The following is a 16,456-nucleotide window of genomic DNA, read 5'->3' as shown; positions in this document are numbered from 1 at the left end:
TCAGCTTCTTACAGTTGAAGTCCTATACATAGATTTTTCACAGCCTTACTTCCCACTGGTACTTTCAGTTCAATCCTCTGAAACCTTCAAAAACGCCCTTAATCTGCGCATCCATCCATCCATCACAACTCCGAACGTGTGCGCCTAGTGTTTCTCTGCATGTGGCTGGAGTTTCACTCTAGGGCTTTGCGTATAGGCTTTTCTCCTCTCATCATCTGCAATTGATCTCAGAGAGAAATTCATACTTTAAAGAGTACCGCATCGGCAATCCAATAATATTCGATAGCAACAATTAAAAGGTATGGTCATATCTAAAATCTCTGCTTTAGCTCATTGTAGAAACTTAATAATATGTAACGGTGATTCATAGTGCTTAATTAATTAATCTACACTTGTAAGAAATTTTACTTTCCATTATGTTTCTAAAAACTTTAACAGTGATGCACCTATATGTATTGAATCTGCTTGATTTTTTCAGAATAAGGCCAAAGCATGAACGGTGCATCTAATGAATAAAGCAGATTTCATGTAAACAAAATTTTCCCAGTATAACCAGCGTAAGCATAGGTGGCTTGACTTGTGCATTGATGGAGGGAATGACTTGTGTACATGAGATCATTCATCCTGTCCATCAGGTGTCCCACCCCATATTTGGACACAAGCCTAAACACCTAGCCGATCTAAAGATCAAGCAGAATCCGTTTGGATTGGGACGCCAACCTAAAAACCTTTAAAGTGCATGTGATGTCCATTATGATGTGTATATCTCATCCAATTCATCCATTTGAAGTGTCCCACCAAGATGAAGGAACTCATATGCGCTGTACCAAACCATGGTGAATTTAAAAATTTTATACATGATTTTATTCTATTGCCATTAAGTGGCCCACCTAGCTTTTGAATCAGCACGAATTGTTGATGTAGAGGGGGTCACTGACACTTTCATGGCAAAGATGAACAAAAGAAGGCCCAATAGGAGGTGGAAGTGATCGTGATTGTTGGAACTGTGAATTAGTCGTATCTCGCAGACTGAAATAAGTTTTCGGACATATCATATATGATTTGGGGTATGAGAAGCTACTTTAGCCAACCAACCCCACTATGCCAAGTTGGCTATGCCAGATTTGCAAGATTCCATAGATCAATGGTCTGAAGTACATTTTATCTCTATTTTTACTATAAATAGTAAGCTTTAATTCGATTATAACTTTTGATCCTTTGAGTTTTAGGAGTCGTGCCCAATATGAGAAGGGCTTATAAAAATTAGGAGATTAATGTGGTTAGGCCAAATTGGACACTTACTATTTTTGGCCAAAAGCTATGAAGTCTAATAGGAATCATGACCGTTTATGAATAATAAGTTTGTTATTTATAGTAAGTTACCTTTTTAGGGAGTTTAAGTGTGAAACTCAGTCCAAAGTTTGAGTTCACTATTTAAAGGATTGTAATTTCATTTTATTTTTTTTTTATCATCAATCAATTTATTTTGAATTATTTAAAATTATTTCTATTTTCATCCTTAATGCATTCGTGGAATTTCCTAGATAAGCTATGTGGATTCGGAATGGTTTTCCTAAGGAAGATGATCATCGACATTGTCCATCCTTTCCTGCGTCAGTTGTTGCATTCATTGAAAATTTGAGGCATGGACATAAACAGAGAATCTAATGCATGTTTTTCCTACATGCTGCATGGTTAGTGAAAAAAAAAAGTCTATTGTAATGTTTATCTGACATCCAGTCTGTTAATTAAGTCATACAGACCCACACGAAGGGAAAACAAAAACAAAAAAGGATCAGCCTGATCCGAAACTTTTATGGCCCCAAAAAAGTTTTTAATGGTTGACTTTCATTAAAAACTATTTCCTGTAATGTGCTCCACTTGAGATTGGGACATATCTTATTTTGGGACTCATACCATAAAATGATCTAGAAAAATAGATGGACGGCATGGATGAAACACATACATCATGTTGGCCGACAGATCACCGACCACCAGCCATTGGCTCAGTGGAGTAGCCAATCCGTTTCCAGGACAAGTGGACAAATTACGCCGCTTACAATTGTCCTGCGCCTGGATCCAATACAAACAATCTTTGAGATCCTTAAACGGCCATCATGACGTTTTAATCACATCTAATCCATTCATCACGTGAGACACTTAATTTTCTCCGTAGAAAATATGACTGATCGGACAACCAGGTAGGAAACAGAACAGGAATAGTTGGAATGGGAATAAAACTTTTCAGATTGTACGTGGGCCTACCACTTTTGATATGTGTCATCTAATCCATTCAAAAGATGCATCCAACAATGATCAGACCCTTAAAAAATGACTATTTGAAACTTATATAGGTGGGCTGCAACACGATTTTAGAGGTTTTAAGCATAATTACATTGCATAAAGCCACCTAAATTAGAGACCAAACTGAGCTTTGGGGACGCGAGTTGCCTGTGCCCCCTCCATCGGAAGTTTCTGTGGTGGGAAGCTACTTAGGGCTCAGCAAGATTTTTTTGAGAAATCCAACCCGTGCATCAGTTTCTCCGCCCATATTAGTACATGTTCCAAATAAGTTAAAGAGACCACACTACAGGAAACAGTGGAGATGGAATTGCCTACTATTGAAATCGTTGTGGCCCACCACTATGTTTATATGCCATCCCAACTGTTCTTAGGGTGGATGAAGTGAAAACACAAATATTAGCTTGATCCAAAACTTCTGCGTTTCCGTAAAAGTTCTTACAGTAGCGTTCCATCCTAACTATTTTCTGTAGTGTGTTCCAGTTGAACTTCAGATCTGACTCAATTTTGGAATTATGTCTATTTGGAAAAACTGATGGACCGTGCAGATTTCTCACTAACATCTTGATTGAGTCCCACTCAGCTTCCGGCCACATGAACTTCCGATTAGCGAGGGCAGAGCCGACCAAGATGTGGAACCGCGCAGCTTCGGTGGATTCTTTACTGTGAGGGCCACTTTGATGTATGTGCCTTACATCCACGCCGTCCATCCGTTTTGAAAGGTCATTTTCAGTCATTATTTCAAAAATAAGAAGTTTTAACTTTCAGGTGGACCAAAACACAGGGAATAGTGTTGATTGACCATTAAAAATTTCTTGTGAGCCACAAAAGTTTTGGATCAAGCTGCTATTTGTGTAGTTCCTTCGTCCAGGTATCTGTGACCTTATCAATAGGTTGGACGGCAAATAAACATTCTGATATGCCCCCGAGAAGTTTTTGCTGATAGGTGTTCGATCACCACCGTTTGTAGTCCACCTAAGATTTGAATCTGCTTCTCTTTTTCAATCATGCTCTAAAATACGCTTTCAAAACGGATGGACAGCTTGGATGTAAGGCATATACATCAAGGTGGGCCCCACAGTCAGGGATCCACCGAAAGCCGTGCCCACTGGAAAGAACGAGAATAGGAGGGGCCGCAAGTGATGGGTAGATTGCACGTGATTAAAGCTCGGATTGCGTACTGAGTTACTCAGTGCGCTATTATTGGTACTGAGTAAACTCTGTTGGGCCCAGATTGAATGCATGTAGTTTATCCATTCCGTCCATCCGTTTTTCCATATCATTTTAGGGGTTGAGCACAAAATTAAAACATATCCAATGCTCAAGTGGACCGTACCACACGAAACAGTGTAAGTATTGATTTCCACCGTTGAAACCTTTCTAAGGCCCCAGCGATGTTTATTTGTCATCCAAACTGTTCATAAGATCACACAGACATGGATGAAGGGAAAGAAATAATATCATGTTGATATAAAACTTCTGTGGCCCCCGAGAACTTTTCAATCGTAGACGTTCAATTCACATTGTTTCCTGTGGTGTGGTCCACCTGAGCTTTGTAAATGCTTTGTTTTTGGTTTAGACCTAAAATTATATGATAAAACAGATGGACGGAATTGATATAATGCATGAATGACGATGGCCCCACGGAGTTTACTCAGCACGCTTAGCGCACTGAGTTACAAAAGTACGCAATCGGCTTCCGATTAAAACATCAGAACAAGGTGGCCCCACACGTTAATTTCGACAAGCTTATCTTTGGAATGCATTTATACTGTGACAGCCTCGTCGTCTTTAATTATCTTTTGCTTTTTAAAAAAGAAATGTTTTTTTGTTAACGGTGCTCTTCCTTAGCTTCTCAAAGGTGTTATATATACATATTTTCTTCCAACAGTAATTTCATTTCATTCCTCTGCTGCTTTCAAAAGCACCGTTATCTCCCATCCATCCATCTATCTAGAATGGACTTGTTGGGTCCAATTGTGGAAATCATTCTCTTCTTCTGGGCTCCTATTTCTCGGCACATCGGTTATTTCAAAGACCTCAACAACAATGTAGAGACTCTGAAAAGGAAAACGGAAAAGCTAAAACGCAAGCATGATGATATTCAAGCAGAAGTCGACAATGCTATACCAGTCGGAAAGAGACAGAAAGCCCTTGTGGAGAATTGGTTCACGGAAGTCAGAAATACCGAAAACGAAGTTGATTCAATAAGATTGGAGCTGGAACGAAGGAGAATATGCACCTATCACTGGTCTCGTTATACATTGGGAAAAAGGGTCGTTGAAAAGCTCGAAGACATCAAAAAGCTCAACAAAAAACTCAAAGTAAAAGGGGTCTTCCATGAGGTGGCTGAGAGCAGTCGACATCCAAGGGTGTTGGAAAAGCAAACATCACTACCACGAGGACAACAAAGCACGTCTGAGCGAACCTTGGAGGAGATATGGCAATGCTTAAACGAGGAAAGGAGTGGAATCATAGGTATTTGTGGGATGGGTGGAATAGGAAAAACCACTCTCATGAAAGAAATAAACAATAGGTGCACCAAAACCCGTGACTTTGATGTCGTGATTTGGATAACTGTGTCCAAGGATCTCAACTTGGGATTAATCCAAGAGGAGATTGGAAACAGATTGGGTATGAAATTCGACGGAAATGAAGATAAGGGGGACAAGTTGTTTACTCGGTTGAAGAATCTTAGGTATCTGCTCATCTTAGATGATCTATGGGAATCATTTAGCTTGGTTAAAGTTGGAATTCCAAAGCCAGACAAGCAAAACAGATGCAAGATCGCGATAACGACCCGATCCATTGAAGTATGTAATAAGATGGGGGCCGATAAGCAGATTAGAGTCAAGACTCTTACATGTGAGGAAGCACGGAATTTGTTCTATGAAAGATGTGGGGATGTGGTTCTATCATCAGAGATTCGACCGGTGGCAGAGAAAGTCGTGGAACAGTGCAGCGGATTACCACTTGCAATTAAGACAGTGGGACAGGCTATGTACGGCAAGGATAAGAAAGAGCTATGGGAGCATGCATTATGGGCATTGAAAAGATCATTACCTGATGAGGTTCCAGGTATGGAGCCTGAAGTTTTTCTTCCTTTAAAATTTAGCTATGATTGCCTAGAAAATGAAGAGAGCAAATTATGTTTTCTGTATTGTTCATTATTTCCGGAAGATTATGTTATAAACATAGATAAGCTAGTAAGATATTGGGCCATGGAGGAAGGATTCATAGAAAATGTGAATAACTTGGAAGAAGCATCAAACAAGGTGTATAAAATCCTTGAAAGAATCAAGGACGCATGCCTCTTAGAGCAAGGGTGGAACTATAGATATGTTAAGATGCATGATTTGCTCCGCGACTTGGCTATATGGATCACTTCACCATCGTCATCGTCATCCAGCAAAGGCTTAAAATTCCTTGCAAAAGCCGGGGAGGGATTAGTGCAGCCACCAGAAGAGAAATTGTGGCGAGAGATGGGGAGGATTTCATTGATGCGCAACAAAATAGAACATCTCCGAATTACACCCGATTGCCCTAACTTGGTCTCCTTGTTCCTCAATGACAACAATCAATTACGTACCATTCACAGTGGTTTCTTCGAGTTCATGCCGAATCTTCAGATCCTCGATCTAAGCAATACTTGCATTGAATCTCTCCCAGCATCGTTATCGCTTTTAACGAATCTACGTGCGCTCATTCTAAGTGGCTGCAGACATCTAGTGGAGGTGTCACAATTGGGAAAGCTGGAGGAACTCCAACTTCTTGATCTCTCTGGATCTGGTTTAAAAAGCTTGCCTCAAGGCATTGCAAGCTTGGTTAAACTTAGGTGGCTGGATCTATCATTTATGAGGGATCTCATCCCAAATATTCCCTGGGATATGATATTCGGGCTACCTAGTCTGGAGGATCTAAGAATGACGGGGTTGAAACACGTGGATGGAGCTACTTTCAGTAAGGCTGCGACCATGACACGGCTGACTTCTTTAAGAATCCAACTGTCCAATCTTAATGGCTTCATCGCAGATGATATGTTCCACCGATGGTTTTCAGGTTTGAGAAGATTCCATGTTTGTGTTGACTATCAAGAGTCTGATGCCTCGCGGGGTGATCCTTATAGGGATATAATCATTTCGGGATGTGACAATTTCCCATGTGGGATTGAGGGGTTGATAAAATATGCAACCACTTTGTGGTTAATAAATTGCAAAGGTCTAACGAGTCTTTCTCAGATACTAGGCGATTCAAAGAACTTAATAATACTCGATGTCCTACAATTCAGTGGAGTGGAATGCATTATAGACTGGAGAGAGGTTGGAGATGATGCATTCCAATGTTTAGAGAGGTTGTATCTCCGTGGTTTGCCAAACTTGGAGAAGGTATTCGATGGTGTAGCGTCTCAGCCTAACACGCGCCTTCAAAACGTAAGAACTATACAACTTAACGATTGTCACAAGTTAAGGTGTCTCTTCTCTTCTAATATGGTAGAATATCTACATCAATTACAAGAGCTTTTTGTATGGGATTGTTCCGAAATGGAGGAGATTATAGAAGGCGACATGCTTCCTCATAATTCATTCCCAAGATTATGCTTCCTATCTTTAGGAGGCTTATCCAAATTAGTAAGCATTTGTGGCCAGCGACTTACTTTTAAATCTTTAGAAGAGATGAGAGTAAGTTCGTGTCCTAAGTTGAAGAAGCTCCCCCTCTTCTCCTCAAGCATCCTGGAAATAAAAGGAAAAATACAAGGCGAGAGAGAATGGTGGGAAGGATTAGAGTGGGAAGACGAGAACGCCAAGTCCCTCTGCTCCAGAATTTACGAAGTATCTTCCTCATAGAAAAGGTGAAGTAGATTTCTTTCATTAACTCATGTTTTAATTTGTGACAAATATCATCTGAATTTTTAAAATCTCACGATACTTTCATGGGAAATTGATAATGCGATATTATTATATATGATAATGGTGTGGGATTTTCAAAATCTTAAAATATTTTAATTTTTTCAAGTTATATGGCAAAATTTATTACTATAAAGGAATTTCTTTTATGCTGGCATAGTTAAAGTTCTAATTATTTATTAGTTTATAGTAACTGTTTTTTAATATTTCATTTTCAGGAATATTTTCCTGAATAACACTGCGAGAACATCATTAAGCTCTACAATCTCTCGAGATATTACAATGCCGCCAAACTCTTGAGAAGGTAATTTGTAAATATCTGTTTTATATTTATTTTGCAGTTATTGCTGTGTTTATTATTGCCTTTATTGGCAGTCACGCCCACTTACTTAGGTGGGCCCTATCCACACCGTACAATTTGGAGAGAACATTTTATGGCGTGAGCCAGAGAATGACTAAGATTCAAAGCTCCAGTGGACCCCACCACAGAAAGCAGTAAAGAGAGTGACGCCCACCATTAGGGCCTGTTTGGCCAGGTAGATTGGATGGTATTAGAGTGGATTGCACATATTTCAAGGTAATGATAGATGGTTTGTGGATTGGTGCAAGATCTATGGGATTGCTATATCATGGGATTGTAATATCCTGTCTGTTTGGCACGCCGGGCAATTTTGAACGGATTAAGGTGGATTGGATGGGATTTAAAGGTAATGATGGTGATGTCAGTGGATTGTCTTAAGATCCAGGGGATTGATATATCCCGGGATCAGGATCCCGTCTCTGTTTGGCATGCCTGGCCAATCCGGGATCTATCTTTCAATCCCTTCTAATCACTTCCACTCCCATCCAATCTGCCCGGCCAAACAGGCCCTTAAAAACTTTTACGAGCCACAAAAGTTTTCGATCAAGTAGATTTTTTTTTTTTTCACTTTTATTATGTCTTTTTTAACTTATTAAGGGGTTGGATCTCAAATAAACATCACAGTGGACCTTAGGAAGGTTTCAACGGTGGATGTCACTTTCTCCACCGTTTTCTGTAGTGGGGTCGATTACAGATTTTTATCTGCCTAATTATTTGACTCATGTCCTAACATGATCTCTCCAAATGGATGGACCGTGTGGATATAACACATTCATCATGGTGGGACCCACGTAACTTGGTGACGTCACTTCAGTAGCGATCTCGCTACTCAACCTAATCCGCGTCCTACGAAAGAAGTGGATTGCGTACCGAGTGACTCGGCATCCTTAGTGTACATAAACTCTGTGGGGTCCACCGTTATTTATTTATTTTATGCACTCTGATTCATCTGTGCTAACATATAATTTTAGTACTTGAACCCAAAACTGAATCATATCCATAGATCAAATGTACCACACTATAGGAAACAATGTGATTGAACCTCTACCATTGAAAAATTCTTGGAGGCCACAGAAGTTTTGGATCATGATGATGTTTGTGTTTTCTCTTCATCCATGTCTTTGTGATCTTATTAACAGGTTGGATGACAAATAAACATTACCATGGGCCCTAGAAAGGTTTCAACGGTGTAAATCAGCATTTCATGCCCTAGAAAAGTTTCAACAGTGTAAATCATTATTCCACACTGCTTCCTGTGGCATGGTCCACTTGATCTTTGGATTTACTTTAATTTTTGGATCAACCCCTAACAGGAAAAATGGATGGACAGTATGGATAAACCACATACATTCACAGGAGGGGGCCAACTGAGTTTACTGAGTAATGTAAAAGCGTACTGAGTAACTCAGTATCCAATCCGAATTCCCTGTAGAAGCACTCCTCACCGTTCACTTTTGCAGGAGGACTCAGGGCCCACTTTGTCGTATGTATTATATATCCATGCTATCAATCCATTTTTATAGCTCATTTTAGGGCATGATACCGAAATGGAAACATATCTATATCTTAGGTGGACCACATCATAGCCAACAGCGGTGATTGAATGTTCACCGTTAAAATATTTCTACTGCACATAGTACTGGTCAAACGTTACCCATGTTTACTTGCCATGGAAGTTGTTGATAAGGCCATTAGGACAAATGAATTTTTTATTTTTTTATTTTAAATATAACCTTATCCAAAATTTTTGTAGCCAAAAAAACTTTTAATAAACAATAATCCTAGATTTGTCATAGTTTTTTTCTTTCTTCATGATCGGCTGCCCCTGGTCCTTTTTTCCAAGGGGCAGCCAGAAGCGCTCCATTGTAAAGTTTCATATAAATATATGAAGCTCAGAAGGTATTTTGAATATATATATATATATATATATATATATCCTAGATTTCTGCTGTGCGGTCCACTTGAGATTTGGATCTGCTTCATTTTTAGGCTCTCATTCGAAACTGATCCACAAAGGTAGATGCAGAGCATGTATATGCAATACATACATCAAGGTGGGCCCCACAGTCAAGGTCGCCACCCAGCCAAGCTGCTCCCTACTTTTCCAGATCAAGTGTTTGTTGCCAACGCCCACTCTCAGCAGTGGCTTGTTGATGTTTTGGCTGCTCTGTCCGTCCCTTTTGGCTCCTTCATCTTAAGGCACGGTCTCAAAAATAAAACAAATGGTAGACTTAAGTGGACCACTTTATTAAAAACAGCGATGGTTGAACACTCACCACTAAAACTTTTTGGACAAGGCTAATATTTATTTTCCCCTTCATTAAAGCTTTAGAGGACTTATTAATCGGTTGTATTACAAATAAATATTATCATTAGCCCTAAAAAGGTTTCAATGGTGGGTGTTATTATCCACATTGTTTGTCGTGATCAGCTTTCAGCTTCGTTTGGAAAAAATAAAAATAAAAAAAAATAAAATTGGACAGCACAGACATAAAACACATCCATCATATTGGCCCATTGTACCTAACACATCAACGTATCATTAGGATAACTTCATGGTGCAGGGGCCTAACACCACCTATCCCTGTGATGAGACAGCACTGCTAGATTTTTTATTATTATTAATTTTTTTAACTGAACATTTAGATTTATATTAGTAGGCATCAACGTTGTACAAGAATTTTCGGCAGCACAAAGTAACTGGGGGTTTCAAATCTAGGAGTTTCCAATCCCATCCTTGAGGGGGTTGCAATCCATGGTGAAAGCTTCAATTATATTTAAAATCATTTCAATAGTTGCAGGTGTAACATGTGTGTCACTATATATTATTATTTTATTGGGCACATGGCTCACCAATGATGATCAGCACCGTCCAAGCATTGTCCATGTAAATCAATAATTAAAAATCGTTGGTTAGTCACTCAGACATGAACTTGTGCTTGTGGCCCATCCGAGACTCGAAATTTGAAGCATATATTTTAGTGGACTTATCACAACCATTGTATTAAAAATTACATATCTCACTAATTAGAGACATTAAAGTTAATTTAGTAATTAAATTCAAATCCCTTAAATATACCATTGACAGGTATTTTTGGATTAAAGTTGATTCACACTCCAGAGTGCCAAACACCCCGGGAGGATTGCAAATACAGGGGATTTCTAATCCTGGGAGTTCCGAATCCAGGGTGTTACAAATCCACGCTCCCAAACAGGCGCAAAACAAGATCTGCCGGAGAAGATCTACGGGAGAAGACAGAGCATCGCCTGCTACAATGAAAGCACCCTGAAAAATGCAACAACAAGATATCTGCTGGTGAAGACAGAGCACTGCCTGGGGCCCACATTAGCGAGTTTTCCTGACAACAAGATCTGCCGGAGAAGACAGTGCACTGCTGGATTTGATTGGCCATGTGTGCTGTCAAAGTCGAAGTGCGGATGCTGAAAAAGCTCTCTGACCCACCAGTACGTATGTGTTTTATTTATGCCCTTCATCCAAAAAAAATGAGGTAGATCTAAATATCGAGAGAGCCACACAAAGATTGATAGTTGTGGATAAAACACATACATTAGGTTGGGGTCCACTAACATCAGTAGTAACAGGTCACTATTAGTCCGAGTCCATTCGAAAGGGACTCGATTTCTTTGTGTTGATTGTAGTTTTAAGGACAAGATTTCTTGAGTTCGTTTGCTTGGAGAAAAAGAATCTGGTATTAGGAGTTTTGTTTGCTTAAGAGGATTGAATTTGGCATTTTGGGTTTTGTTTTTGGGAGGTTTTTAAAGGTGGTTGTCTGATAAAGGTGGGATTTTTGTCATCTTTTGGAGTGGGATTTCATGTTTCTACATCTGGATTTTATTCTTGGAAAATTTTGAGTGGGAAAAAGGTTGGAATTTTCAATTTTCAAAAGGGTAGTCTGATTGTGGTGGAATTTCTGGGATTTTTTATTTAAAAAAAAAAAAATTGGGGCAGCTTAATTTTTGCTGAGTGGTTTTTTATTATTGAGTTTTGAATGAAGAAGCTAAAAATTTATTCTTTTTTTGCTTTAGTTCTCATGGAAATGGTGGTTCTGGGGCAAGAATTTCAGGTGGGAGATTTTCTTGTTATGTTGCAGTTGTTTCTCATCTGGGCTTTTACTTTTGTGCTTATGTTGTTTTGTGTATGGAATTTCATGTAGAAATTGCTGGCGTTTGGGCTATGGTGATTATGGTGTATTATCTTTGACAGTGAGAAGAGGGTGAGAGGTTTTTGGAGTGGAAGAGAGGATGTAAAGGAGAGATTTCCTATTTTAGAAAGTCAGTTTGCTGGTTTTCGTATGGATGTAGAGTCCAATGCAAGCCTTCTCCTTCTGGAATAAACTACGAAGGTCAGTTTTGTATCTTGTTTTCTTTTTTTCCCTTCTCTTCATGCATTAATCTGTTTGCTACGTTTGTCTTGGCATAGCTTTAACAATGAATTATATATGCTTGTTCGGATTAGCTCGAATGTTTGGGAGTCTATTCTTTCCTCAATTCCTTTGTTCTTATCAGGTTATTGTGAGAGCTTGACAACCAATTCTTTGGAAGAAGTACAGGGCTAGACATAGAGATTCTGTTCACATGACACAAGTTCCTTTAACAAGTAGATCTGATATGTATGTGCACTAATAGATAACTCCTCAAAAAGAAATTGGGAACTCTACCCAATCCATGGTGCTCGTTGTTAAAGGGCACCAAAAGGCTTTCTATGGATTTTCTTGTTGACTTCTTCCATGCGTTAAATTTCCATACATTTTATAAGAACAAAAATGATGGTCATGTTGGGTTTTGGACTGCAGAATCACACAAAGATGGATCTAGGATAGCAATCCAAGAGCACCAAGCAAACACAAGATAACACAAAGATTTAACGTGGAAAACCCTTTCGGGAAAAAACCACGGCACAAAGCGACAGATCTTCACTATGAAAGCAGAAATGAAAAAGATGAAGGACTTACCAGACTTGAGCAATCTTCAAATCTCTCCCTTGCTCCACCCTTTTAGAAACCCTAGAACCCTTTTAGAAAGCCTTAGAATCCCTTAGAATACCTCTCAATCCTGTAATTTACACTCATATATATAGTTTTAGAAAGAATCCCAAACAAAATCGGAAAGAATCATAAACGAAATCGGAAACAAATCCCGCACTTTCACAGTTGCGCGAAAAATCTACACAGAATCTGATTAGATTTAAGACATCAAATACAACAGGTCATAACCTTTGTTTTTAAAGTATGAATGTATCAGACAGTTGAACTGGATTCAGAGCAATGCAGTAGCTATTCAGCAAATGCCAAGGGCATTACCAACAGCATTTGATAACAGATTTAATGGGGATGCATCATCATTAGTTCTATTTTAGAACTTAGAGAACCTGCGAACAAAGTGCTTGGAAGCTACAATGTTTTATGAGATTTGTAGCAGTTACAGGCCTGTTTTGGGGAGGGGGATCTCAGAGAGATCAGAGTTTGGGGCTGTTTCTAATTTTCTTTCTCCTAATCGAGCATGTGCTCAAGCAGACGGTATAAGCCCTTGTTTTGTTTGGCTGTGACTTGTGCTAGCTTGAGGCTGTTTCAGGTGTGTTTGGATGCAATATGAAATTGAATTGTAATATTCTAGTGACTCTACAAGAGTAGAAGCGTGGAAATGATTGAATTGTGGTTACCTCCCTTTGCACCATATTGAGAGATTGGCCTCCAAATCACAATGACATTCCTTTCAAGCTGAAAGGAATAAAAACCATAATTTGTGTGCTAGTTCCTTGTTATAAATTCTAAGAGACATCACCAATTTTTGTTGTTTCCTCTTGGCAAAAATAAAATTTCACAATTCAGTTCAACTATGTGTCCATCTAAGCCCATGGCATAGAGGAATTGAAATGCGATATGTGCGTGTTGGTGTGTATAGGTTTTACAGAAATCAAATAAAGCAGACACCCTCTGTATGAAGCCTATAGAAGGGAGACAACTTCATTTTGTAACTTGTAGAATATTATGAAGCCTCTAGCATGCAGAGAACTCATTTTCGTAATTTGTAGTGAATATTATTGAACTTGTGTCTGTTATTAATGGCAAATAATGAGCGGTTGTGTCCTAATAAGGTGTCCAACTTGTAGCTGCTGAGTGATTTATATAATAGAATTTAGTAGCTATGAGTTAAGCACTTGATTAGGTCGATGGCTCTTTCTATTTGCTGGCAAGCTTTGGACCTTTTTGGCAACCTCATTCATGATAACCGTAGGTTAAGACCTTTCCTTTCCTACGCTATTTTGCGCTTGTGTAAGTATAGTATGACAGGAAACATGCTACTGGGTTTAGAAAGATAACCCTTCACTCTAGGACTCTATTTTCTTATTTTATTTGTTATGCGTAAGTATTCACTGGCAGCTCTTGTGGTGATTGTTAACATCTAGTTCAGTAGCGTATTCTCCTTTATCATTTAACTAATGTATCCTATATGCCTATTTACCGGGTAACTGAATTTTTCTCTTTGTCGGTACCCTTTTCCAGTTAAGTTATGATTAGATGTTAATATTGTTTCTCAACTAACACTCAATAACATCCCTTTCTTTTTTTTACTATTTTTTATATGTTTTGTTTGTAGGAACCAGTGGATCACGTCTAAGTCTTTAAATGCTAATGGAATTACTCTTTTCAAATTATGAGAGGAAGGTGTCAAGTTACTTGGAAAATCAGACATGCACTATTTCAGCCCTGAGCATTCACCCTTGATTGAACTAGCTCAAAGGACATCCAATTGGGCTCTTGATGAGAAGATAAAATCAGGTAATTTTGAAAAAATATATTTTCTCCTCACTTCCTTGTGCTGACTGTAGCTTTAATAGCTTTAAGGACATGATTTCTCAAGATTGTTTGCTTTTGGGGAAAGAATTTGGCATTTTGAATTTTGTTTGCTTGGAGGATTGAATTTGGTATTTTGGGTTTTGTTTTTGGGAGAATTTTGAGGATGCTTGTATGATAAAGGTGGGACTTTTGTGATTTGGTAGGGTGAGATTTCATGATTCTGCATGTGGGATTTGTTCTCAAGAGGATTTTGAATGGAAAAAAAGGTGGGAAATTTGAATCATCAAATTGGTGGTGAAATGGTGGTTTGATTAGGGTGGAATTTCAGTGGTATTTTTTAAAAAAAAAATTTACAGCTGAGTTTTTGCTAAATTGTTTTTTATTGGGTTTTTAAATGAATAAGCTAAAAATCTCTTCTTTTTTGTTTTATTTATGGTGAAAATGGTGGTTCTAGTGTGAGAATTTTAGTTGGGAGATTTTCTTGTCGTGTTGAAATTGTTTCTCATTCGGCTTTTACTTTTGTGTTTGCGTTGGTTTTGTGTATGGAATTTCATGTGGAAATTACTGGCTTGTGGGTTATGGTGGTTTTGGTATATTATCTGTGACAGTGAGAAGAGGGTAAGAGATTTTCAGAGTGGAAGAAAGGATGGAAAGGAGAGATTTCCTATTTTGGGAACTAACTTTTCTTATTTTGGTATGGATGGAAAGCTCCAACGCAAACCTTCCCCTTCTGTCATAAACATTGAAGGTAAGTTGGGTTATCTTATTTTTTATTTTTAACTCCCTTTACGCATTATCTGTTTGCTAGGATTGTCTTGACATAGGTATAATAAGAAATTATATATGCTTGTTTGGATTGGCTTGAAATGATGAGGAGTTTGTTCTTTTGAGGTTTCTATGAGAATTTGACAGCCAATTCCATGGACAAAGTCATCGGCTAGATATAAAGATTTTTATCACCGGCCATAAGGTTCCATTTAACAACTGGCTCTGATGTGTATGTGCACCAATTAGGAACTCTACCCAATCCATGGTGCTAGTTGTTAAAGGGCACTACAAGGCTCTGTATGGATTTTCCTGTTGACTTCTTCCATATGCTAAATTTGTAAAAATTTTATAAGAAATAAAAAAATGATGGTCATAACCTTTGTTTTTAAACCCGGAATGTATCAGACAGTCGAACTGGATTGAGAGCAATGTAGCAGCTATTCAGCAAATGCTACCAGGAGCATTTTGTAACAGATTTGGTCGCCATCATCAGCTCTATTTTAGAACTTGGAGAAACTGCAAACGAAGTGCTTGAAAGCCCACAATGTATTACAAGATTTGGAGCAGTTACAGGCCTCTCAGATTTGTTCTCAGGTACCTGAATCACTGGATGTAAAATGCAGTGCATCTTCAACCATAAAAGTTAGGAGTATGAAACAAATCCATGAATTCGTTAAATATTCAAATTTCAGCAGTCAATGGAACAAAGAAAGAGGGTGTTCAGAAAGGAATGCATGTAGCCAATTGATACTTCTGTTGAGGAGACATTTGATACTTCAGAAAGGAATGCCTTAAAGTTCTGCATTAAAGTGATGAAAGAGATACTGCTTGAGTGCTTGACTATGGATGAACCTCAAACCATACCAAAGATACTGCATTAAAGTTCATACATGTATTTACTTTTGTGGATTTTCTGTTAGTCTTTTTTGGGTTGGAAGTGAGGTAAAGGGAATTATTTTAGCATGGGTGTGATGACAGTTCGAATTGTTGTTATGTATGTCCAAGTATAATATAATGACTGTTTGAGATGCGTATCAATTTCATATTCCTTGCATATCAATTATCACACCCTGCAAGAGTACCCAAGATTTTCTCTTCATACGCCAGACAGTGCGATCGCGAAATTGTTGATACAGAAATTTCAGCATTGCATTCGTAGGTGCATATACATTGTGATGAAAATTTCATTCAAAATCTAGATTTGTCAATCTTAATTCTTGCAGCAAGGTGAAGGGAATTTAGATTAATACAACAGCATGTATTCTGAAGTTTATTTGATTTTATTTTTTAAAATTTTTTTATTT

General features: G+C 38.4%; 2 protein-coding genes across 5 annotated transcripts in view; both read left to right on the top strand.

Annotated features, from left to right (window-relative positions):
• Positions 1-15,939, top strand: part of LOC131249318 (disease resistance protein At4g27190-like) — an 81,117-nt gene extending 65,178 nt beyond the window's left edge. For 2 of the 4 annotated variants that reach the window (XR_009172790.1, XM_058249997.1), the window contains 4 exons: positions 11,614-11,651; positions 11,742-11,930; positions 14,185-14,366; positions 14,993-15,939. Coding sequence is in view for 1 of the 4 variants with exons in the window: in XM_058249996.1 (XP_058105979.1) it covers positions 7,157-7,214 (58 nt within the window). In the remaining 3 variants the exon portion in view is untranslated. Of the gene's footprint in view, positions 1-7,156; positions 7,381-11,613; positions 11,931-14,184; positions 14,367-14,992 lie in introns of those variants that run through there. The other 2 variants (XR_009172789.1, XM_058249996.1) reach the window with 2 other exon arrangements.
• Positions 120-13,320, top strand: LOC131249319 (disease resistance protein RFL1-like). Its single transcript, XM_058250002.1, has 4 exons — positions 120-299; positions 4,193-7,150; positions 7,424-7,509; positions 12,833-13,320. The coding sequence occupies exon 2, from the start codon at positions 4,260-4,262 to the stop codon at positions 7,143-7,145; it is 2,886 nt and encodes a 961-aa protein (XP_058105985.1). The 5' UTR covers positions 120-299; positions 4,193-4,259; the 3' UTR covers positions 7,146-7,150; positions 7,424-7,509; positions 12,833-13,320.
• Positions 15,940-16,456: the final 517 nt, after the last annotated feature.

This window comes from Magnolia sinica, chromosome 6 (genome assembly GCF_029962835.1).
Source record: "Magnolia sinica isolate HGM2019 chromosome 6, MsV1, whole genome shotgun sequence".
Lineage (NCBI taxonomy): Eukaryota > Viridiplantae > Streptophyta > Magnoliopsida > Magnoliales > Magnoliaceae > Magnolia > Magnolia sinica.
The sequence above is the reverse complement of the archived record's forward strand: the minus strand, read 5'-3'. Positions and strand labels throughout refer to the sequence as shown.

Excerpts from the sequence above, each read along its gene's own strand:
- LOC131249319 (XM_058250002.1), top strand. The coding sequence starts at position 4,260 with ATGGACTTGTTGGGTCCAATTGTGGAAATCATTCTCTTCTTCTGGGCT.